Source organism: Panthera pardus, unplaced genomic scaffold (genome assembly GCF_024362965.1).
Source record: "Panthera pardus isolate Hobbes unplaced genomic scaffold, ASM2436296v1 HiC_scaffold_3, whole genome shotgun sequence".
NCBI classification, from domain to species: Eukaryota; Metazoa; Chordata; class Mammalia; order Carnivora; family Felidae; genus Panthera; species Panthera pardus.
The window spans coordinates 24,738,592-24,763,351 of record NW_026526876.1 but is presented as its reverse complement, the minus strand read 5'-3'; the positions used below and the strand labels follow the sequence as shown (position 1 = coordinate 24,763,351).

Here is a 24,760-nt window from a genome sequence, read left to right as displayed (position 1 = left end):
GGGGTAGAGAAGCACTCAGACCCTCAAATCAGAATCGTCTTTCTAGACATAAACCAAGTGGTTTTAAAACAGCCAATAGCTTCTCGCTGAATGCAGAAGGCATCAAACTGCTCACGCCAAGTACAAAGCCCCCAGTTCTGGGCCCTCCTTACCTGCCAGCCTTCCCGTCCGTCGACCTCCCGCTGTCCCGACCCCTGATGACCCCCCCATACCAATGTGACACTTCACACATCCGTGTGTTGTACCTGCCTAAAAACTCACTCATCTTCCCATCTTCCTGGCAAAGAAAACTAACTTCTGGTACCTCAGCTCGGTTGCAACCCCCTTTGTGAAACCTGTCCTGATTCCCCTCACCCCGGGCAGAACTGACCATCCCTCACATTGTGTGAGGTGTGTGTGTGTGTGTGTGTGTGTGTGTGTGTGTGTGTGTGTGCGCCTCTCTTTGTGTAGACAGATATAGAGATACATGTCCTCTAACAAAGTCTACCACGACCTTGAGAGCACTTCTCTTCTTATTTACGCATCCGGCTTTCTCTGGGAGACTCTAAGCTCCGGGAGGAAGGGGCCAAGTCTTAATCCCCCCAAGAGTCCCCAGCACCTGGCACAGTGTAGCACATAAGTGCAGGATTATGTGTGCGTGTGTGGAGTGAAAGAGTGATACGAGCAAAACATACCATGCTCCACCCACACCTCCTAATATTTCTGCGTCTTCACTCCCTTCACAAGCAAAAGCAAATGCCAGAAGCCACACCAGAAAGCATAGCGTCTAACAGGAGGCTTCCCCCGTGGCACCAGGAGAGTCAATCCCATGGTGTATCCCAAGGACAGCAGCACGGGTACTCGCTTGGGATGGCGATCTGGCGATCACAGAGGGGACGAGCCAACATTACAACAGGAGCCCATGGGTGTTGCAACCATGGGGAGCAGTGCACTGTGTGTCACACACACACACACACACTTAGCATATGCCATTCCCTCTGCCTGGAACACCCTTCCTTCCCTTTCTCTCTTTCTAGAACTCCCATTTATCCTCTGGTTCTCAGCTCCACGTCCCCCATGCACTTAGGTCAGGCCTTCCCACAGCCTCCACTCCGCCCAAAGTTCATAGCATCATATCACATTTGGGAACAGATGATGGTCAGTCCCGTATTTTTCCTGGTTCCTCCACCCAGTGGCTGTATGACTGGGGCAAGACACCTCTCTGACCTTCAGTTTCCTTCTCTGCAAATGGTGATAACATCTGTCTTGTGGACCAGATGGGATAATGGGACACAGCATCCTTCATGAATATTCATTAACTATCTCACTGAATATTCACTGAGTGGTGAATGACACCACGCCCACGTCCACATTCTTTTGGTCTGGGTCTTTCTCCAGAGGCTGGGCATCTAGCTCAGCTGGCTCGTTAGGGACCCCTGGCAGGGCTCTTGAAATTGGCTCTAAGGAGCTCTGTGACCTGACTGAGGACCTCAGGATACACAGACAGACAGGGTCCCTTCCACGAGGCAAAGGGAAAGATCGGTACTGGAGGTGTGGGCAGAGTCTGGGGGACAGAGAAGGAAGTCCCTCTGCTCCAGGGGGGGTGGGGAGAACCGGCCTTCACCGAGGAGGGCTGGGAAGCTGGCAGGTGAGAAGGGGAGAAAGGGCTTTCCCAGGAGAGGAGCCTGGTGTCTGAAAGGGCACAGCGTTCCCAGAAAGGTAGGGGGGGTCATTGAGGCCGGAGCCCCACTGAGTACCGTGGCCGCTCTGTTTTGTTTCCCTGGAGGGCAGGTGCGGAAGGCGGCTGGGAGGTAAAGAGAGGTGGGTCAGAGCAGGATCCCGAGGGGCTGGGGCTGAACAGATCGTACTTTACCCTGTGTGCATGGGAAGCCAACAGAGGGTTTTGGGCTGAGGGGATCAGCGTCGATTTAGGAAAGAAAATCAGTGTGCTTATGAAGCACAGGGTGGAGGTAGACAGACTGAGGGGGAGCAGGGAAGCTGGAAACCAAGACACCAGACGGAAGGCCAGGTAGAGACAGGAAAATCTACCAGATAACAGTCATGATGGAAAAGAGTGTCCGAGATTCAGAAAGCAGAATGTCTCCAGACAATTACTTTCTGGAAGAAGAAGACAGTCTCGGGAAAATCCTGGAAGATGATTTCTGGCTCTCAGAGATCAGACTTAGGAATTTACGCTTTGAGAAACTGGCGTCTGTCTGTTTCATGGATGGTCCTCGCACCTCTAATTCCTGGAATATGCACACACGCTTCTTGAAGTAGGTGGACCACGTGTGACCGACTGCCCCCGGTGTGCCCGGGACCATCCAGGTTTTAGCGTTGAAAGTCCTGGTCCAATCAGGACAGTTGGTCCCTGCCTACACCAATCTGCTGAGCTCCAAGGGCTCAAGGCAGAGTTCTTATTGTCACAAAGCATTGAGCTAATTCTACTCAACAAGATAAGCCTAAGAGGGCGTACACGCACTGTGAAAAATGGCTGTACATGGGGATGAAGGGTGGGCAAGGGACCTGGGACCCAATCCTTTGCGGATCTCTTCTGACACTGGCTATCTCAAAAGCCCAGAGCAAAAGGAGCCAGTTCCACCCCAACACATCCCCCCACGAGGTACATGCCACATCCCAAGTGTCCTCAGGCGGGTCCCCTGTGCCTGGCCACTTGGTCTGAGAAAGCCTTTGCAGAGGAAGGGGGAAAAGGTTCTGACTTCTACCGCCAGCACAGACAGACCCAAGATCCACAAATACACGTACTCGGGTGAGGAACCTTAGGACAGTATCGGGATTCTGTCTCAAATCTGACACAGCCTCCGCTGGACTGCCTTCCGGCACCCTTCTCTCCAGAGTAACAGGTTGTTGTCTAGCCTCCAACCGACCGTCGCCCCTGGCTTCAGAGTCTCCGCTACAAACAGGTTACACGTAAACCTAATCATTATAGTCTTAAAACACACGCGTGCACACACACCCACACAGAGCAAATAAGTCATTTAATATCATCAAGCGGCACTAACGGACCGCAGGCGTGCCCTCCGCTCCCGGCCACACGCTCCGAGCCTCGCCAGCATCCCCGCGCTCACTTCCCAGAGTTGGGAGCCTGCGCACCTCCCGGGGCCCAGGGCACCGGACCGCGCTCACCTTCTGGAGAAATGCCATCCTCGGCCTGTACTGTTGGCCTTGGTGTCGGATCGTCATCCTGGCCCCCGGGTGGATTCGGAACCGGAACGCCGGCGGCCCGCAGGGGGTGGGTGGGGGAGCCCCCGGCGCAGGCGCCCGCGCGCCCCGCACCCGCCGCGGCGTCCGGGGGGAGGAGGGCGGCCCGGAGCGCGGGCCGGGGGCGGCTGCTGCCGGCGGCGCCCCTCTCCTCGGCCTCGGCTCCCGCCCCGGGAAAGCGGCTGGAATGCGCGCCGGCCAATCAGCGCGCCGCGCCGCGGGCTCATTAGCATGCGCTGCGCCGGCGCCCACCTGCCGCCAGGGGGCGGCGTCCGGCCCCCGCGGGACCCCGAGGAGCCTCAGGTGAGACCCGCGCGTCCGGGACCCGCCGCCGGGAGGATCTGTCGCAGAGGGTGCGCCTTTCCACCCGGGGCAGAAGTGAGGTATGTGCAGAAGTGAGAGCAAGCAGCCTCACTAATGAGCGCGGTGGAATAAACGGTCTTTCGCATCCCCGTTTTGCCGCTAGCCGGAGCAACGTTGGGCAAGTTTCTTAAACTCTAAGCCTCAATTTCCTTACCTGAAAAGGAAAAATGAGTGATGGGATAGTCATATCCAACAGACGGTTGTTGGATCCTTTAATGGGGAAATGTGTAACACGGTGCTTGGCCCTCAGCACTGTTTTAGCAGTATGTTTAGTAGTGTTTAGGAAAACAAATCATAAGTGTATTGGTAAGGTGGGGGGGGGGGAGGGTAATAAAAGGAAGGGAGGGAGGGAGGAAGAAAGGAGAACAGAGAAAAACAGGAAAGCTGTGGTTGCTGCTGGGCCAGCTGCCTGATCCAAGCAAGTTATAATTTCCTTCTCTGGTCCTCAGTGTTTTCGTATCTAGAAAATTAAAAATGAGCCTCCTATGTAGTCAGCAAGAGTCTTCAAGTCTATAAAGCATCATTATTTTCATATTAGCTGGATGGCAACAGATTGTGGCAGATAAAATGTTTGAGTTGTAAGGGGCACCTGGGTGGTGGCTCAGTCGGTTAAGCGTCTGACTTCGGCTCAGGTCATGATCTCATGGTTCATGAGTTCGAGCCCTGCGTCCGGCTCTGTGCTGACAGCTCAGAGCCTGGAGCCTGCTTCAGATTCTGTGTCTCCCTGTCTCTCTACTCCTCCCCTGGTCATGCTCTGTTTCTCTCTGTGTGTCTCAAAAATAAATACACATTAAAAAAAAATGTTTGAGTTGGAAGAGAACCATAAGGGGCTTGGTTCAGGCAGGCACTTCAATGACTATCCCTTTAAAGCTCTGGTTCTTATCCATATCTTTGGTCATACCTATAAGATAAAAACTATGGGCATTCTCTCAGGAAACATGTTCATGTGCACACACATGCACACACCTTCACACAACACTGACTCCACTTTGCAAACAATTTCAAGGGGTTCATGGCTGGTCCACCGCTCCCTTTTGCTTTAGAGAATCCAGGAACCAACCGGTGTCCATCAACACAAAAAGACCAGAGATCCTACTAAGTAAACTAGGCCACTGGGAAGTATGTTCCTGGTGTGAACAAGGACCCAAGAAAAGTGCTGGAATATTCATATCCAAATATGACCTTTTTTAAAAGTTTGTGTATTTTGAGAGAGAGCGGGCAGGGGAGGAGCAGAGAGAGAGAGAGAACCCCAAGTCAGACGCTTCACCGACTACACCACCCAGGTGTCCCAAATATGACTTTTTTTTAGTGGAGCGTCTTTTGGGCCTGGACTTATATGGAACACACACTGGGATATACTGGAGCAGATGAGCTGTGAGGTTCCTTCCAGCTTGAACGTTCCTTAATTCTATAAACCCTAAGCAGAAAGGAGAAAAGTGGTTTTCTTACAATCGAGGATGAGACAACATAAATTATTCAGGAGCAAAAACAGGAAAAATACAAGGGATTTTGCTCAGTGATAGGGCAGGAGAGACTACAGAAGGCCTGCCACTCTCTTCTGCACCCTTTCTATCACACACTGCTCGCTGAGCAACCTTGCTCTCTGTGGGACGCGCCCTCAGCCCATCAGCCCAGGGATGCGGAGGATGTGACCTGCCAGTCAGCCCCTGCTCAGGCTGTGGCCGTGATACGGATCTGAAAAGCTCAGATGAGCTTATTAGATTATCACCTTCGCAAACGTCAACTTGAGGCCAACAGAGGTAAAGTCAGGGCCAGAGGAATCTGAGGCCAAGGGCAAGGTGAAGTTACAGGGAAACAGAAATGAAAGGTGCGCAGAGGCAGCTCGTGGGGAAAGAGAAGCAAAGAAACTGAATGCAGCAAATGCACAGGAGGGGCGTGAGGCCGACAGAGAAGCCCCTGGGTTTCTTTCCAAGGGCACATGTATCTTCATAAATCCTCTCACATATGTTAAGTCTTTGTTTCTTTCTTTTTTTTTTTCTTTTAAAGATTTTATTTTAGGGGCACCTGAGTGGCTCAGTCAGTGGAGTGTCCAAATCTTGATTTCAGCTCAGGTCACGATCCCAGAGTCATGGGATCAAGCAGATCCTGTCTCTCTCTCTCTCTCTCTCTCTCTCTCTCTCTCTCTCCCTCTGCCCCTTCCCCCTGTGCACACTCTCTCTCAAAAAATAAATAAATTAAATAAGTTTAAAAAAAAAAAGATTGTATTTTAAGTAATCTCTACACCCAAGGGAGGGCTCAAACTCACAACGCCAAGATTGAGAGTCACATACTCTACTAACTGAGCCAGCCGGGCACCTCAAATCTCTGTTTCTTTTGCAAACAAAGGGGCTCAACACATAATGTGGTGTCCAAAGTTTAATGACAGTGTCCTGAAAAATATAATTGATTTAATTCACCTATTCATTTAAACAACAAACTGTTGCATGCCAGGCATTATGTTAGAGTCAGGAGTTCAAAGCGGAATGTAACCCAGTCCCTGTCTCAAGGGGATCAAAGGTTAATGGGGGAGAAGAATACTTGAACAAAAATGTGGTATAAACAGAATGTATATATAATGAAGATCCAGTCAGTGCAACACAGACTTTGTAGAACAACACCCTATCCAGCCAGAGTGGAAGAGAAATTCAGGGAGACTTTCTGGAGGAGGTGTCTTAAAGGAAAATGGGGAGTTAACCAGGTTTTTTTTTTAATTTTTTTTTACTTTTTTAAGTTTATTTCTTTATTTTGAGAGAGAAAGAGAGAAAGCAGGGGAGGAGCAGAGAGAGAGAGGGAGAGAGAGAATCCCAAGCTGGCTCTGCACTGCCAGTGCAGAGCCCAACGTGGGGCCCAAACCCACAAACCGCGAGATCATGACCTGAGCCGAAATCAAGAGTCGGATGCTTAACGGACTGAGCCACCCAGGCGCCCCGAGTTAACCGGGTTGAAAAAGGGATCACTCGCAGGTACATCAGACAACAGGGGAAGATAGGTGCCGAGGCAAGGCTCAGCATAGTCTGAGGGCAGTGGCAAAGAATTTACCGGAAGCGAGATCACAGGAGACTGGGAAGAGGATGGTGGGCTGGAATGGGACAGTGATTGGCTTTGGTGGTAGTGGGGGCAGCTAGAGAGTTTGGCTCAGGGATTAAATGCAGAGGGGTATGAGGGAACTTGCTAGAGTGATAGAAATGTCTATATCTTGATAGGAAGGATGGTTACGCAGGTAAATGAACTTGTCAAAACTCATCCAACTGCACTCTTAAAATTGCAGCCTGACGTTGTCTGTAAACTATACCTCAAAATAAAAGGACTGACCCCCCAGAAGAAAATATTATCCTGCAACATGGCAGAGGGACATGTGACAAAAATGACACCCTCCATGATTCAGGCAGGTAAGCAGTTGTCATCACGGTCACTGCGGTCATTCGGTGTCCTCCTCTTCATTAACAAAAGGGTGTCCTTCAGACGCTAAATTGGGGTCATGTTGCCCTGGATACTATCCACCTGGGCCTGACCCTCGTCCCCTGTAGGATAAACCTCATCCAGGCGCAAGGATGTGGTCATCCATACGGCAGTGCCCTTTAACACCCAGGTCTAGGGTCAAATGTCCCTGGTCGACTCCACAGTTTAGTTGAGTCCACTGTGCTAAGTGCTGAGGAGATAAAACTTTAGAAGGACACACTGGAAGGGAGACAGCATCTTAAACAGCTCATTCCCACATGATGGATGCCTTAAACCACTTCCAGGCAGAGAGACCTCCCGAAGGGACTTCTTAGAGGTGGGGCTGGGTTAAGGGAACCTCTAAGGGATGTCGAAGCGCCCAGAGAATGGCAACCATGGAAACCACTGCTATTATCCAGACATAAAGGGCTGGGGGACCAGGGCCCTGGTGGAGAGGTACCTGGCAGAGCTGTCCTCTTGGAGGGACAGAGCCATTGCTAGATAGGACACCAGGGGAACAAATAGTCTGACTCACTCTCCTCCTGGGCTCTCCCACTGCTCAGTTCTGACCAGAAGCCAGAGGGCAGTGGAGCCTGAATGATGCAGCCTGTTAGGGCCGGCCCCCTGGAGCACAGAGCCACACAGAGGAAGGTGAAGGAGTCAGAGATGGGAAGGAACGCAGGGTAGGTACGCCATGAAGAAGCTGCACGGTGGCTTAAATGTCTTCGACGGCGCAGAAGCCCAGAGGGCCCTTCTCAGAGTTGATCTGTGTCGCCAGGCATTTTGAACAGCTCAGTAACAGCGCCTCCCATACCTGCACAGACATCTCCCTGACTCGGACAGAAATCACACTGAGCTTATCTGACTTCCTGGACCGCTGCCGTATTCCATGCCTTGTCTGCATTTCACAGAATTCTGTCTTGTTTGAATGTGTTACGAGTGCGTATTGCCTTTGCAATTCTACCAAGATCATATAGAGAAGGAACACCTTCGATGCGTGAATGTTTCTTCTTCCTAGCACCTGCTAGAGAGAGAGGCAATAGCTCATGAAAATCGTTTCTGGTAGGGAAACCAGAGGGCCTTGTTCCCCCCACCCCCCCACCCCCTGCTCCACAGTCAGCACAGCAGGGCGGCCGGGACAGAATCTCTCCATGCACCGTTGGTCTGCTCTGGCTCAGTCAGTAATAAAGGGAAGTGTGGGTGAGGCACCCACTCCCTTCTCACTTACTGTCTCCTTCTCCACAAAGAAGCTATTCTAGACCTCAGGAAGCTGGCCACACCTGGCGGCCCTGGCTGTTTGATCAGGAAGAGCGGAAGAAAAAGAGGACTCGGAGTTTTTCCAGAAGGTTCCCCGCCTCTTCCTCAACCAGGGATTGCTCAGAAATTACCTTGGCCCGCTAGAGGCCATCAACTACATCACAAAGGACAGTCCTAGGACAACCCCATCCTTATCTTTTCTCCCCCCTAAATTAAACTCTTGGCATGCGTCCCAGAGGTCATATCCTCCACAAGCACCACCAGAGATAATCATAGGTAAACAGAACAAAATGAGGTCTTGCTCTGTCCCCACCCTCCTCCCACCCTCTGTGGGGTACACTGCTGTCTGTTTACGGACTAGGTCACACCGGACCTGTTGAACGACATCGGCTGCTTTGTGGCGAAGGGTGTTATTATTTCACATCACAGACAATTTGGAACTCTGGAGTCTTTAAAAATGACATTATGAGAAAAGGCATTTTTCACAACTCGAAGTAGGCTTTGGTTTTAAGACAGCGCTGGGGCTGGGGGGAGGGGTGTGAAGGCCTCAAGATGTGTGTCCTGGGCCTCGCTCACCTTCTCACAGGATGTGTGACTTTTTTAAAACAGCTTTATTGAGGTGTAATTGACATCCACCAAAAAACACCGCATTTAAGGTGTACAACTTGATAAGTTTTGCTGTACGTGTACATAGGTCAAATGTGAGACTACACCCATGAACAAGATAGGGAACATATCCGTAACCCCCAGAAGTTTCCTTTGTGATCCCTCCCCCTGCCGTTCCTAGGCAACCACTGGTCCCTTGACTGTCACTATGGATTAGTTGGATCAAGTCACCTGATCTGAGTCACTAGTTTCTTATTCGTAAGAAGAGTATCAGACTTGATGAACTCAAAAGTCCTCTCCTATTTTCACATCATATGACTTCAGTGTTCTAAGTGGAATAAAAAGCTAAAAAGCTCCACCTGCCTACAAGCAGGAGCGTGCAATCTAGTGTTTCCTGAAAAGCGAGGCCCCTCTGAACTTAAACCAGCCGCCCCCAAAATGGGGTTCCATGTGACAGACATCGAAAAGTGCTGGGTACTAACCATCTCCCTACATACCCCGAGCCTTCCTGCCGCAAGTGATCAAGATGGGGGGGGGGGGGGGGGCAGGTAAGAAAGACCCACCTTAGGAGAAGAGACCCCAGGAAAATGTACCACTCGGTGCACCCCAGTTGTACTAGTCTGTATGAGCCTCACTGAAGTCCCCTTCTTTTTTTTTTAAGTTTATTTATTTATTTTGAGAGAGAGCATGTGGGGGAGGGGCAGAGAGAGAGGGAGAGAGAGAGTCCCAAGCAGCCTCTGCCCAGCCCCATGTCACGAAATCAAGAGTCAGACGCTTAACCGACTGAGCCACCCAGGTGCCCCTGACGTCCTCTTTTTTTGTCAGACATGCCATGCCTATCCTGTGAGGATGCTAAAAACAAATGCACGCCAGCTTGGGGCCCTCTACTGACACGCCGACTCTGCCCCCCTGCTTGTGTGGGTGGCTCAGGCACCACAGCGGAGTCCCAGGCCCACCTTCCTGCTTCCAGAAGCCATTGCTGCCTTTTGTGAAGAGCCCAGAGGGCAGCAGAGAGCCAAGGTTTTTCTTCCTTTTTTTTTTTTTTTTTTTTAAGGTTTATTTACTTTTGAGAGAGACAGAGTGGGGGTGTGGGGAGAGCAGAGAGAGAGGGAGACACAAAATCCAAAGCAGGGTCCAGGTTCCAAGCTGTCAGGACAGAGCCCCACACGGGGCTCAAACTCACGAACCGTGAGATCATGACCTGAGCCGAAGTCCTATGCTCAACAGACTGAGCCACCCAGGCCCCCTGAGCAAAGGTCTTTCTTAATGCTTTACAAAACAAGGGATTTTCTGGAAGTCCCTGCCCCTTCTTCTTTTCCCTTGGTTTCCCCAGAAATGACCATGTCTGAAAGGGCATAAAAAGATGACCCATAAAGGAGATGCAAAGAAAACAAAAAACATTAACCGCTGCAAGAATATTTTTTAACATCTATAGCTTACACTTTTTTCAGAAGTTGCATTTGAAGACCTACTTCACCCCTGCTCATGTCTCTTTACTTCCATGTGTGGATCCAATAATGCTTTCTCTCTTTTTTCTTTCTTTCTTTCTTCCTTTCTTTCTTTTCCTTTCTTTCTTTTCCTTTCTTTCTTTCCTTCTTTCTTTCCCTTTCTTTCTTTCTTTCTTCCTTTCTTTCCTTCTTTCTTCCTCTCTTTCTTTCTTTCTTTCCCCCTAGTTAGAAAGCAAGAGAGAAGAGACAGAGAGACGTGTGGATACATCACCTGAACCTTGGAAAAGCCAATTCTGCTTCCCTTCTTCTGTTTATCTTTGGTAGCCAGTCCTTCTGGGTTCAGACCTCAGGCCACTTTACAGACACAAGATCTGGTGTTTTGTTTTTTTCATTTGTTTTAATGTTTATTTATTTTTTAGAGTCAGAGAGACAGAGCTTGAGCAGGAGAGGGGCGGAGAGATGGAGACAGAATCCGAAACAGGCTCCAGGCTCAGAGCTGTCAGCACAGAGCCCGACGCGGGGCTCAAACCCACGAACCGTGAGATCATGACCTGAGCTGAAGTCGATCGATGAACCAACTGAGCCACCCAGGCGCCCCGAGATTTGGTGTTTTGTAAAAAGTACAAATCTTCAGGAGACGAGGGAGTGGGGAGTGGCTGCTAGTAAGTATAGAGTTTCTTCTCGGGTAATGAAAATGTTCTGGAACTGGACAATGGTGATGGTTGTATGACCCTGTGAATATACTACCACCACTAAAACCACTGAGCACTGCACACGACAAGGGAGACCTGTAGGGTATGTGAATTACCCCTCAGTTTTCAAAAGTGCAAACTCAGAGAATTAATTTCCCCCAAAGGATTGCTTTCAGACAGACATTTAGAATGTCCCTCGCTTTATCAAACAGTTTCAGTGGCTCCCATTTTCCTCCCTCATAAAGTTCATTCTTTCGGGGTCGAGCCCAATCTGATTTTTCAGCCACAGTTTCATTGCTCGTCAACACGAGGCTCCTTTTCCAGCCAGGCCCGAGATTTGCTCTTTCTCCAGCCCATGGTGGATTTCTTCACCTTTATGTCTTTTCTTGCCGGTTGTTTTGCTGATAATCCCCTCGTGCATATATTTGGCAAATGAAATGCTCTCTGTTGGCCCCGGCTTCTTCGGAACCCAGATCGAGTTGCACTGAGGGCGCTATGGACTACCTTCCTCCCTCCCCCACTCCTTCCACTGAGTCTGTGTCCACGCTTTCCACTCACAACTTTGGGTTGTAGATAATTGGTATTCACATTGGAAATTCACAATGAATTTCACCAAGGATAAGGGCAGCCAGGGGCTTGTAAGTAGCAGTTTCTGGGTTGGGTTTACTTTGCTTTGGGCGAGAGGTAGATCTGATATGTGCCATTGCCAGTGTCCGTGGTATAAATTCTCCTACTAAGGTGACATCAGCGACCCCAGAGATACTAGCTGGGAGTTGGAAGTCCTTCTCTGTTAGATCCGTGGTGTAGCCGCAGAGATTGCTAAGGATTAGCAAAACCTGAACTGGGACATAGTTACCTAAAGGGCGATTAGTGAAACTGCTAGAGAAGCGTAGAGGTGGATGGAAATTCAGATGGACACGCTAATGTTTCAGCAAGCCTTGACTTGAAACTGAACAAATTTTTCTCTTCCTCGTCCTTAAAGGATCCTGCTCCCCTTCATTTGTTTTTTTCCGTAGAATCCGTTCCTCCAAGAACTCGGTGTCAATACGGATGTTCCGCCGACCTCAGTGTATATACTTGGTAATGAAACTCGAATGGTGGTACCAAGGTTCCTTTGTCTGGCAAAGTAGTAACACTCTTGTTGCTCTTTATCCCCCAACTCAGTCTTCATGTTATATTTCAGCTCAGGTACCCAGAGGTCACTTTTCAACAACATTAGGACGGAGTGGGGAAACTTTCTAGCAACTAGAACGTTCCATAAACCAAAGAGGTTGTCTCCTGGACCAGAGAACCGGGGGTCAGGGGAGTGTTCATAGTTTAAGTGGCCATGGTCTAAATGTTGAAGGTGAGATCTACGCTACACTCTGTGGTAAACTGTATAAACCTGTCCATCTCTTCCAACTCTAAGAAATTTGGAGTCTCAACTGGGTATGGCTCCAAGGGCATAGGGCAGAGAAATGGATGCTGCTGTCAATCACCCAGTGTCCCCATGAGAGGTTAGGCAATCGCCCACTAGCAAGGTCTCCTGGCTGGCCTGATCCAACCCCTCCCTGCACCTAATATAGCCTTCCCCACTTAGGCTCCCTCTCTACTTTGCATTGTATGTGTGAATTTTGCACGTGAATATGGGTTTTGCCAGGCGGCATCTGATATCCTGAGGGTGGATTTGATCTCTCAGAAGGCAACGGTCATTTTTCCTGCCCGTTCCCAAGGGAAGAGCTGAGTTCTAAATCAGGAAAAGGAAGCAATAATTCACAAAGGCTGCCTTAGGTACCAGTCTATTGCTGGAACTCATCAGCCCACTATATGAGAAGAAGTCCCTGGCCAAGAAAAAAATGGAATCTGTAATCCTCAAGAATCAGGCCAATTGTTTCAAATGTTTATTTATTTATTTTTGAGAGAGAGCCAGAGAGCACAAGCGGGGAAGGGGCAGAGAGAGAGGGAGAGAGAATCCCAAGCCTCCACACTCAGCACGAGCCCGACGTGGCTTGATTCCATGACCCTGGGATCTGTGACCTGAGCCAAAATCAAGAGACTGAGCCACCCAGGTGCCCTCGGGTCATTTTTTGTAAGAAAACTTTTCTAACTTCATGTGGTTTTCTCCGCTTCTCTTTTGTTCATCATCTAGGATTAATTACATTTTCATTAACTGTTCCTACTTTCTCTGCTCTGTGGTAGAGGATATTCAGTTTTGTCCAACTAAGCCTTTATTGAGCACCATTTCTAGGGTGGGAACTGCTTTCAGTGCCTGTGATATAAAGGTGAATAAGATACAGCCCTGCCCTTTGAGTATTTCCAGTGAGAAAGAAAGACCTAACATATAATTCTGGGATCATGCAGTAGATGATATTGCAGTATGCAGAAGGCAAAAAGAAAATTAAAAAAGGAACTGTGGTAAGAGCTTGCTCAGAGGCATGGAGGTAGAAAATGATCACGGTAGTACATAAGAAGCATGAGAATATTTGCTCCATTCATTAGCCCCCACCACAACCCTGTAATGCAGACGTCTATTAACAACCCCATTCAACCAATGAGTAAACTGAGACTCAGCGAAGGTAAGTAAGGGGCTGAAGTCCACACACCTACTAAGTTGCAGAACCAGGGCTGGGAACCTGGCAGCCACATTCTCACTGGGGCAAGCAAAATCAACAGTTGTCCGCTGCAGAATCGCTTCGGGACTGCAGCTGTTCTCTTCCCTTGAGTTATGTGCTTGGGATAAATTTTCCGCGGACGGTATCTCATTGGTCAGAACCTAAAACGCGTTAAATGACTCTTGATAGAGAACGCCGAGCGGTTTTTCAACAGGATTGCGTATTTACATTGTTTGCCCAGAATGAACTAGTTTTGCCACACTCTTCTCTGTGTGAGATGCTGTTAGGTTTAAACCTAGACAATTCTGATTTTACTAGATTCTGTATTTTTAGTTGCATAGTTTTCCCTTTCTCTTTTTAGAGTGGAAAGTCCAAAGAAGAGAGTATATAAAAGTTGGTTAGCCTCTGAAGCAACGGATGAGCCAGTTGGGGCCCTGGGGGGAGGGGAAGGACAGGTGTGCCCATTCATCCCTGCAGCGTTGGGGACCAAAGGTCTGGGTCTGAAGAGACGAGCAACAGGTCCAGCCGCAGCCTGGGGTTCAAGTTCAAAAGGTGCTTCCAATGCACACCTTTAAAAATTCTTTTCTTTATGGTCACTTCAGTTGTGTTATTGTAGTCAAGTTAGACTTCATGCCAATAAAAAAAAAAAAAAAAAAAAATGCGTGCAGACACTAATAAAAACAGCTAGAGGGGGCGCCTGGCTGGCTCAGTCAGTAGAACGAGCGATTCTTGGTCTCAGGGTTGTGAGTTCAAGCCCCATATTGGACGGAGAGCTTACATACATACATGCTGCAAATAAAAATAAAGTGCTCTCTTTCAAAAAAAAAAAAAAAAAAAAAAAAGCATCTAGAAAACTTGAGACATTGCGGGGCGGCTCTTTGTGAGCCTATATCTCCATTTTTCTAAATCATGAGGAGGGCAACCCCCAGCTCTCTGCCAGCAGTGCTGCCAGAGGCACGCGTGTGGCGTGTCCCGAAGACACAGATCCCCTCTCCTCCCCAGGGTTCCCGCGCGCCCTCTCCTCCCAACCACCCCGCCGCCAGGACCCAGACCATAGAGGCGAGGATACCTCCAAACTCCTAGAGGGGAAACGCGACTCTCGGGAGGCGGACTTCCGCTCGGGGCCACTTCCGGTTCTGCCCTACCCGGCCGAGGGCGACTGGTTGGAGGGCGTGGGCTGGGGGCTGGGGCCTGGGTCCGGGCCGGAGCCCTCGAGGGGCCTCCGGGGTGGGCGCCGGTCCCAGCCGGCGGGCCGGGGGCCGCGGGGCGCCCGCTCGGAGGGGCCCGCACGCTGCGGAGTCGGGGGGCGGGCAGGGAGGTTGCCTGGAGGGGCCACCCTGGAGCCGGGGCCCCTGTCCCCCGAAGTGATGCCTCCGGCTTCACTCCTTGAATCCCCAGCGCTTTGGACTCGTTTCCTTTTTATAAATTCCGGAGGCCACTGGCGTGTAGAAAATAATGGCCGTACCCCCACTTAAGAATGCGTAGTTTAGGGTCCGTTCCCATAGATCTGAGAGGATGGTCTACGTACCCATCTTAAAAACAGCCCAGGGGCATCTGGGTGGCCCAGTGGGTTACAGCCTCCGACTTGATTTCGGCTCAGGTCAAGATCTCACTGCGGGTTGGAGCTTCTCCTCAGGCTCTGCACTGGCAGCTTGGGGCCTGCTTGGGATTCATTCCCTCTCTCTCAAAATAAATATAAATACATATGTATTTTTTTAATGACATAAAAAACAGTCCAGTAACTAAAACAAAAATATATGCCATAGTATCTATTGTGGCCGGATACAGAAGAGAGGTGTCAGGTCAAACTATGAGGAACTGTGGCCGGGGAAGAATGGAGTAAAGGGGGGAGTGCGCAGAGGTAATTTAGAAGGAGGTCGGGAGGTACCAGGTGTAAGGAGTCCCAATGCCTTGCCTGTTGGAGAGGAGGGTGAAGGCTTAGAATAAAGAAAGTCCTCTTACCGAGGGTAAATGGGATGCTCGCCATTGCACACCAACTGCAGAATACTGGCCTGGCTTCTTTACTGTTCTTGCCACAGGCTCTGACTGCCTACACATTTCGACTCGATTGTTCAGTTGTTCGGGATTTTCAAGTGAGGACAACGTCTGCTGTCCCCTCTCCTACTGTGTGTGATTGTACAGGAGTAAGGGTTCTTTGGTGAACCGGATTTACCTTCTCTGACACTGTTTTACAAGACTGTGTTAGGGAGTATTTCATAGAAGCTTTTACCATAATGTGTTTACCAAAATGAACAAAAATAAGTTTTGGGTTTGAACTATGGTCTCTTAGCACAGCTAATAATAGAACACCAAAGTGTTCTGAGAAGCCCTGCAGTAATGGAACTTGTCTCACTCTGTTTAGCCTGGTGTTTCTCAAGCATTTTGACCACAGAAACGTTTGAGTAACACCCTATTAATATCTCTCCAGTGCGGTTTTTCCCAGAACACATTTTGGGAAATGCTGACAGAGAAGTCATTCACCTGGGCGCAGACACTGTCACATCTCAAAAGACATGTCAAAGTACTTTTTGAAAAGCAACTGACTGGATTTCAGTAAGGATAGTTGTGTTCAGGAAAATGGTCCAAAGTTAACAAAGTACGACAAGCCATGTAACGTTTGGAAAAGGAAGTGAACCCTCCTTGCCTTTCCTACGTACGTCATGGACAGTAGATAATGTCTCAATATTATTGAGCAAATGCCCTCAATGTATAATTATAAAACAATGGAAAAAATTACTGGGGGGGCGGGGGGGGGGACATGAATTGTTCCAAGTGGAAATACTACAGTTAAGCGTTTCTTTTATTTTTGTTACTTTTTTTAATGTTTATTTATTTTTGAGAGACAGAGAGAGAGAGAGCGTGAGCAGGGATGGGGCAGAGAAAGGGAGACACAGAATCTGAAGCAGGTTCCAGGCTCTGAGCTGTCAGCACAGAGCCCGACACGGGGCTCGAACTCACAAACTGAGAGATCAGGACCTGAGCCAAAGCCACCGAGCCACCCAGGCACCCCTACAGTTAAGGGTTTCTTAATGACAAACCTAGGAAATTTGTTCACAGACTCCTAGAAAGATCTACTATGTTATTTTTTTAATGTTTATTTATTTTTGAGAGAGCGGGGAAGGGCAGAGAGGAAGGGAGACAGAGGATCCAAAGCAGCCTCTGCACTGACAACAGAAAGATGGATGCAGGCTTGAACTCACGAACCACGAGATCATGACCTGAGCCAAAGTCAGATGCTTAACCAATTGAACCCCCCCCCAGGTACCCCAACCAGCAGCTCTTAATGAGGTAGTTTCACATGTCTGACACAAAACTCTGTCCTGGAGAGCTTTGAAGTGACTTCCTAGTATGTTGCTAAATTTGCAGCTTCAAGCAAAACCTGCCTAAAGATGAGGTAAGAATACGTCGGAGTGCCCTTGTTCCGTTGCATAGAGCCAGAGACCTGGTTTCATTAGTTTGCCCAGAGGTGAGTAGTCTCCAGAGGACACACTAATGCTAACCAAACTCAAAAGGGATTGATGTATAAACTCAGAATGTGCATTAACTACTTCCTAGTGAAAAACTTAATTTTCAGCCATCTGGATAATTTTATTTGCCAACCAGGTGTTCCTTCATGAAGGAAGATCTGCGTGGGAGACCAGATTCTTACGCTATGGTAGGTCGTATTGAACACAGACAGCATGGAATTAACCAAGAGAATGATACCCAAGTTTAATGGCACCGGGTGTTTTCAGTTCTACAGATAATACCTGTTGGGTTGACTAAATGTTTTCATGAATAAAAGGCACTGTGTCCCACGGTGCTAGAGGCAAGACAAATCATTTTGCCGTTTTGAACATCACTTTCAGAGATGCTCTCCCCACCACATTCTTTCTCAAGCTACAATGCAACACGGTGAACTTGGTTTAAGTTTTTCTGTTTCCAGCGTGTAACCAGCTGTGCCTCCCTGCAAGTGCACCCAGGTCACCAAATTTGGATTTGGGGGCTTTCTAGATGGTCTCTTTGTGCTTTCTGTTGATGACCGATTTCATTCTATGTATTTGCTCTCTTTCTGAAATTTAAGTATCTATTGGCCCCGTTGTTGGTTTGAAACCTTGGGAGCTTCGCGGGTGAAATCTGAAATTGTTCTCCATACACAGAGGGTGAGTAGAGACCGAGGAAAAGGGTGAACACCCCCGGATTGGTAGGTAGGAGGTTTAATAAGCAAGGCTTGTCACGGGTAGCCGTAAGTCGTAAATCGCACGCACCCACCAGAATCTTAAGAGTTTACGTAGAAGCCTTGACAGGGTCAGTCATGGGTACTGTCCAGATGACCTCAACACACGTTGCTCTCTCCAGGCTATTTCTTGAAAATGGATCCTAGCACGGGAACAGCAGGCAGGGTGTACACGCCAAGGATGGAAGAGGATGAGAAGCCTCCGATTCTCCAGTCCAGCCTGAGGGTCAACTGGTAATCAGTGTCCTCTTGATGACTTCCTCTACCACCCACTTAACCCATCCAAGAACCGAAACATGTATTAAATTGTTTTTCTTTTGAGTCTATTTATTTATTTTGAGGGGTGGAGGGGTAGAGAGAGGGAGAGAGAGAATCCCAAGCAGGCTCCACGCTGACAGTGCAGAGCCCGATGCGGGGCTCAAACTCACAAACCATGAGATCACGATCTGAGCCAAAGTCAGATGCTTAACTGACTGAGCCACCCAGGCGTCCCTGAAACCTGTATGAATCTATTTAATGATCTCCTTTCCTCTTTGACACTGTACTTGATGTTAAGACTAACGACACGTAATTTTCTAATCAAAGAGGACCCGTCCGTCTGTTCCATAGGACACATAGTCAAAATTGCATTTGCCCACTGTTGAGATAGTATAGCTATCATTATTTAGATAGCTCTTAGATATTTTCTCCATGTCTAATTATAAATTCTGGTAGTGACTGACTTCACAAATATATATATATTTTTTACATTTATTTATTTTTGATAGAGACACAGCACAAGTGGGGGAGGGGCAGAGAGAGAAGGAGACACAGAATCCGACACAGGCTCCGGGCTCTGAACTGTCAGCACAGAGCCTGACATGGGGCTCGAACTCACAGACTGCGAGATCATGACCTGAGCCGAAGTCGGATGCCCAACCGACTGAGCACCCAGGCGCCCCACTTTACATATATTTTATACGTGCTCCCAACAACAGCTGTCATTTATCTACATTGGTACTAATTTATTGTACTTGAAGAGGGGCCCTAAAGAGGAATCTCCAAGAATTTGGAGAGCTAGCTCTTGGAGTCTGAGCTCAGCAGCACCCATCTGGGACGAAATAATAATGAAAGAACCCGAAACGCAGCCAAGAAAATATCACCAGGAAAGAGATCTCGTGTCAGTGCTCTAGAAAATACTCATACCAGGGGATGCCAACCACCTGTGAGACTTTGAGCAGACTCCAAGAGCTGTGTCACGAAAGGCGGAGCCCAGACATTTATGCAAAAGGACAGATACCGGGGGTGCTCATACCACCACAGCTCCTGGTGATTCTGCCAGAGGATGCCAGACCCCTGTGGGGACGTCACCCACCAAGTGCAGGGAGCTGGAATTGTCGTGGAAGCTCTGGGGGAGATTCGGGATAGCGGGGAAGAGGCAGGAGGTGTGAGCACTCGGAGAGTTGGGGAACGGGGACGCAGAGGGCTGGGACCACCAAGCTAGAGCAAGGTGAACAGTCCCAACAGGGGGAGGAAGAGAGGCTGAAAGGGTCTCTGCCAGGCTGGACTGAGAATGCTGGTCTCTCCGATCTGACTCCCTCAGAACTTGCCCTACAACTTACCGCCTTCAGAAATTAGTCAAGATCTGGCTTTGTCCAGGCTCCTGCCACACAGTTCCTAAACCCTTGGAGTTTTAGGAGTGATGAGAGTGTCTTTTGGATGCTGCGGAGATGGCTGGTGGCCGGAGGCCCTTAGGGCTGATACCCAGAAAGACCAAGGCTTGACCGTAGGGCTGGATGTTTCAGCCCTTTCCCCTGACCTCTAAGGAGGCGAGAGGGCCTGGAGTTAATTACTAACGTCCAGTGATCTCATCAGTCATGCCTACATAGCGAAACATCCACAGAACCCCTACACGATGGGTTCAGAAGGCTTCAAGGTTGGTGAGCACAGCCAGGTTCCGGGAAGGTGCCTTGCCCTGAGAAAGCCTGGAAGTTCCAAGTGTACCCACCCTCCTGTCCCGGGCCCTGGTGCATCTCTGCCATTTGGCTGTTCCTAAATCGGATCCATTAAAGTCAACCGGTAACAGTAAGCAACGTGCTTGTGTGAGTCCTGTGAGTTGGTCTTGTGAATTATCAGAGCCGGGGCCAGGGGGTGCTACGGATTTATAGCCAGTCACCGGGAGTACTGGTGATCTGGGACTTTGTCTGGCATCTAAAGTGGGGACGGTCTTGTGGGGAGCTTTAAACGGGTGGAGTCCGACGCTAACTCCAGGTAGTGTCGGAACTGATTGGAATTGTTGGACACCCACTTGGTGTCAGAAACCTGGGGAAATGATTGGTGTCAGGAAACAAAACAAAACAAAACCCTCATTCATGAATGTAGATGCAGAATCTTAAATAAAATATCAGCCAGTAAAATCGGGCATCCACCTAGGGTTTATCCAGGAATGCGAGGGTGACTCAATATTTCAATATTCTAAAAAGTCCATCAAGGTAATTCATCACAGTAGAAAAAAATTCATAACGTTGCAGACGTACCTCGTTTTATTGTGCTTCAGTTTACTGCAGGGCACAGATACTATGTTTTTTTACAAACTGAAGGTTTTTGGCAATCCTGGGTCGAGCAAGCCTATCGGCACCATTTTTCCAACAGCATTTGCTCACTTCATGTCTTCGCGGCACATTGTGTAATAATTCTCACAGTATTTCAAGCTTTATTATTCTATTTGTTGCAGTGATCCGCGATCATGATTACCACTCGTCACAAGCTCAGATGACAGCATGTTGTGGCAAGAAAATCTTTTTAAAAGTATTTTTAATTAAGGTATGTACATTGTATTTTCAGACATAATGTTATTGCACATTTAATAGACCACAGTAGAGAGTAAACATAACTTTTACACGCACTAGGAAACCAAAAATTCATTTGACCTGCTTTATTGCAATGTGTGCTTTATCTCAGTGGTCGGGAACCAAGCCTACAATATCTCCCAGATATGCGTGCCTTTGTTTTTAATGTTTATTTGTTGGGGCACCTGGGTAGCTCAGTCAGTTAAGCATCTGACTCTTGGTTTCATGTCAGGTTATGATCTTCCAGTTCGTGAGTTCGAACCCTGCGTCGGACTCTGCACTGACAGCTCGGAGCCTGCTTGGGGTTCTCTCTCTCCCTTTCTCTCTCTGCCCCTCCTCCACACTCTCTCTCCCTCTAAATAAATACACTTAAAAAAAGAGAGAGAAATTTTATTTATTTATTTATTTTGAGAGAGAGAGAGAGAGAGCGCACAAGCCGAGGAGAAGCAGAGGTAGGGAGAGAGAGAATCCCAAGCAGGATCTACACTGTCAGCACAGAGCCCAACGTGGGGCTCGATCTCACAAAGTGTGAGGTCATGAAGTGAGTCAAAACCAAGAGTCGGACGCTCAATTGACTGAACCACCCAGGAGCCCCAACATGTCTCATGATAGATACATAAAATGATGACATCAGAGAAGGTGATTTGAAAAAGTGACACTGAGGGTCGCCTGGGTTTTTCAGCCAGTTAAGCATCTGACTCTTGATTTCGGCTCAGGTCATCATCTCACAGTTCGTGAGATATAGCACAGAGCCTGCTTAGGATTCCCTTTCCCTTTCTCTCTCTCTCTCTCTCTCTCTCTCTCTCTCTCTCTCCCCCTCCCTCCTCTGCTCTCTCTGTCATGCTCTTTCAAAATAAATAAACATTTTAAAAAGTTTTTTAAGGGGCGCCTGGGTGGCTCAGTCGGTTAAGCGTCCGACTTCAGCTCAGGTCACGATCTTGCGGTCCATGAGTTCGAGCCCCGCGTCGGGCTCTGGGCTGATGGCTCGGAGCCTGGAGCCTGCTTCCGATTCTGTGTCTCCCTCTCTCTCTGCCCCTCCCCCATTCATGCTCTGTCTCTCTCTGTCTCAAAAATAAATAAACGTTAAAAAAAAAAAATTTTTTTTTTAAAGTTTTTTAAGTGAGCTCTTTCCTTCCTCCCTTCCTCTGAGTTCTGTCCCTTCAGTTTGAATGGATTAGTTGAAAACCGTAGTCTCGGGGCGCCTGGGTGGCGCAGTCGGTTAAGCGTCCGACTTCAGCCAGGTCACGATCTCGCGGTCCGTGAGTTCGAGCCCCGCGTCAGGCTCTGTGCTGACAGCTCGGAGCCTAGAGCCTGTTTCCGATTCTGTGTCTCCCTCTCTCTCTGCCCCTCCCCCGTTCATGCTCTGTCTCTCTCTGTCCCAAAAATAAATAAAAAAACGTTGAAAAAAAAAATTTAAAAAAAAAAGAAAACCGTAGTCTCTTGTAGTCCTGGCCTGAGCCATAGGCTATACTACCTGTTGTGTCGCTAGGGCCCCTGATCCTGTGATCACAGGATCCTCTGGCTTTACATTCTTGTCCCCATCTCTGGTTCAGTGTGTCTTTTGCTGATTCCTCAATCTGCAAGACAGAACAGAAGGAAGCTGGCAAGCAGATACTATTGGATGATTAATTATTGTAGCAGGTACTCCAGTAGGTACCAGAGGGACAAATAGGAACCGAGGTCCTGGAGGAGTAAGTCACTCATCAAAGGTCCCTCTGCTGATAAATGGCCGGGCAGGGCTGAGATGTGAACCCAGTTAGTCTGGTTCCACAATTCACACTCTTTTCTTTTTTTTTTAATGTTCATTTTTGAGAGACAGAGAGAGACAGAATGCAAGCAGGGGAGGGGCAGAGAGAGAGGGGAGTCACAGAATCCGAAGCAGCCTCCAGGCTCTGAGCTGACAGTGCAGAGCCAGACGCGGGGCTTGAACTCATGAACCGTGAGACCACGACCTGAGCCAAAGTCAGACGCTCACTGACCGAGCCACCCAGGTGCCCCCAGAATTCACATTCTTAATCCTTCTGTGTCCCTAACTCTACATGTACATAAACCAACCAGAACACTAAGCACTGTCAGATAGACATCAAAGTACAAAGGAAAGTGATTAATTCTGACTGGGCGTGAGTTGGTTCTGGAAGGCTTTTAAGGAAAGAGGTAACATTTAAGCTAGGACTTAAAAGATGCAGGTTTTGGCAGAAAATGAGAGTGTATTAGTCAAGACAGACTGGACTATGCCTTGGAATCGAAAGTTTAACCCAACCAAGATTTCTTTCTCTTAACCAAATGTTAATTCAAGTGAACAAATATCTAGGGCATTCCCTCAGGGTCGCGGCTCAGAGATCCAGGCTGCTCCCACCCCCAACTCATGGTCGTGCATTCCAAACACCTGCTTTCCTGATCCCGATGCAGGGAAAGAGACAAAAATGTGGAGAACACAAACTTGCCTATCAACGCTTTCAGCCCGGAAGCCACGCACATCATCACTTCATTGGTTCTAACTAAGAAAGCACACGGACTGTCTGGTTAAGAATCTATTGCCTCGCCACGGAGACGAGAACAGGGGCATTCCAGACTGAGGAGGGAACATGTACAAAGGCACGAGGGGATAAAAGTGCACGGTATGCGTAGGGAAGAGTAAATGAATTCAGGACCCAAAAGACCACGAATGTCATTTCATAAGTGGAAGTCTGCTGGGGCCGCCATTACAAAATGCCAGAGATTGGGTGGCTTAAACAACAGATACTTATTTTCTCACAGTTCTAGAGGCTGGAAAGTCCAAGATCAGGGTGCCAGCAGGTGGGTTTCTTCTCAAGCCTCTGTCCTTGGCTTGCAGACGGTGGTCCTTCTGCATAGTGTCCCCTGATGTCTCTCTCTCTCTCTCTCTCTCTCTCTCTGTGTCTTGATCTCTTCTTGCCGGAACAGCAGTCAAATTGGATTACACCCTACCCTAATAGCCTCATTTCAACTTCATCATCTCTTTAAAGGTTTAAGTCTCTGAACTAAATGTTTATGATGCCCCCCTGACCATTCATATGTTGAAACTATAATCCCCAGTATGACTGTATTCAGAGAGGGGACCTTTCAGGAAGTAATTAAGGGTAAATGAGATCATAAGGATGGGGCCTTGATCAAAGAGGATTAGTGCTTAAGAGATCTGGAGTGGGTGCCTAGGTGGCTCAGTGCATCCGACTCTTGATCTTGGCTCAGGTTATGATCTCACAGTTTGTGAGTTCGAGTCCCGGGTCGGGATCTGTGCTGCCAGCTCAGCCTGGGGCCTGCTTTGGATTCTGTGTTTCCCTCTCTCTCTGCCCCTCCCCTGCCTTCACTCTGCCTCTCTCTCAAAAGTAATAAACATTTAAAAATATTTTTTTAATTAAAAAAAAAAAGAGACCTGGGAGTCAGCTCTCCCACTCTCTCTCTGGGCCTGCACAGAGGGGTCTCCTGAGGACACAGCCAGGAGGCGGCTGCGAAAGAGCCAAGGAGAGATGTGTCAGAATGAAACCCACTTTGCCAGCACCTTGGTCTCCAGCCTCAAGAACTGTGAGACAATAAATCTCTGCTGTTTAAACCACCCAGTCTGTGGGATTTTATTTCAGTAGCCTGAGCAGACAAAGATAACCTGTGAATACGGTCACATTCTGACATTGTGGTTAGGACTTCCACATGTGAATCTGGGCCAGGGGGACTCAATTCAGCCCACAACAACAGACAAGTGGAAGCTCTCACAGAGGAACATCAACGTTTGCCTTGTTTTACATACAGTAACGAAACAGGGGCGGGTGCGGGGCGTGCAGAGGTGGGGGCCCGGCGAGCAGGTGCAGGCCGAGGTCAGGACGGAAGCAGTGAGGACACGACAGAATGGAGACTGGAAGATCTCCAGGTGTGGACCTTGCCCTTGGAGACTGGGTCCGACTCAGTGAGGGAAAGAGAACAGGATTCCAGGGTTTCCAGCCTCCCTGCCAAGCAGATGGGGGTATCAGCGTCCCAAATGGGATCCCCAAAAGCAGCAGTCCGTTTGGGCAAAGACAGACCTCGTTTTGTGCAGTGTTGCTGGAACATACACACAGAAGCGTCCAGGAGACAACTGGAAATGCAGCCTCAAGCCTGGGAGGGGGGAGGG

The 24,760-nt window shown here is 48.8% G+C and overlaps 1 protein-coding gene and 3 long non-coding RNA genes across 6 annotated transcripts in view; 2 read left to right on the top strand and 2 right to left on the bottom strand.

The window, feature by feature from the left end:
• The window catches only part of RGS9 (regulator of G protein signaling 9), a 71,997-nt gene extending 68,698 nt beyond the window's left edge, over positions 1 to 3,299 (bottom strand). Inside the window, exon 1 of one of the 3 annotated variants that reach the window (XM_019466449.2) lies at positions 3,127 to 3,299. In XM_019466449.2, coding sequence (XP_019321994.2) covers positions 3,127 to 3,183 — 57 coding nt within the window. In that variant the 5' untranslated portion in view covers positions 3,184 to 3,299. The remainder of the gene's footprint in view (positions 1 to 3,126) is intronic. The other 2 variants (XM_019466450.2, XM_053892436.1) reach the window with 2 other exon arrangements.
• On the top strand, positions 3,297 to 13,633 carry LOC128774176 (uncharacterized). Its single transcript, XR_008418611.1, has 3 exons — positions 3,297 to 3,584; positions 10,733 to 10,975; positions 12,022 to 13,633. It is a non-coding gene; the product is annotated as an uncharacterized LOC128774176 (long non-coding RNA).
• A 2,813-nt stretch (positions 13,634 to 16,446) lies between these two features.
• LOC109277048 (uncharacterized) lies at positions 16,447 to 18,130 on the top strand. Its single transcript, XR_008418610.1, has 2 exons — positions 16,447 to 17,251; positions 17,660 to 18,130. It is a non-coding gene; the product is annotated as an uncharacterized LOC109277048 (long non-coding RNA).
• Positions 18,131 to 20,316: 2,186 nt separating this feature from the next.
• On the bottom strand, positions 20,317 to 23,715 carry LOC128774237 (uncharacterized). The gene is made up of 2 exons (XR_008418749.1): positions 22,115 to 23,715; positions 20,317 to 20,589 (listed from the first exon to the last, which is right to left on the bottom strand). It is a non-coding gene; the product is annotated as an uncharacterized LOC128774237 (long non-coding RNA).
• Positions 23,716 to 24,760: the final 1,045 nt, after the last annotated feature.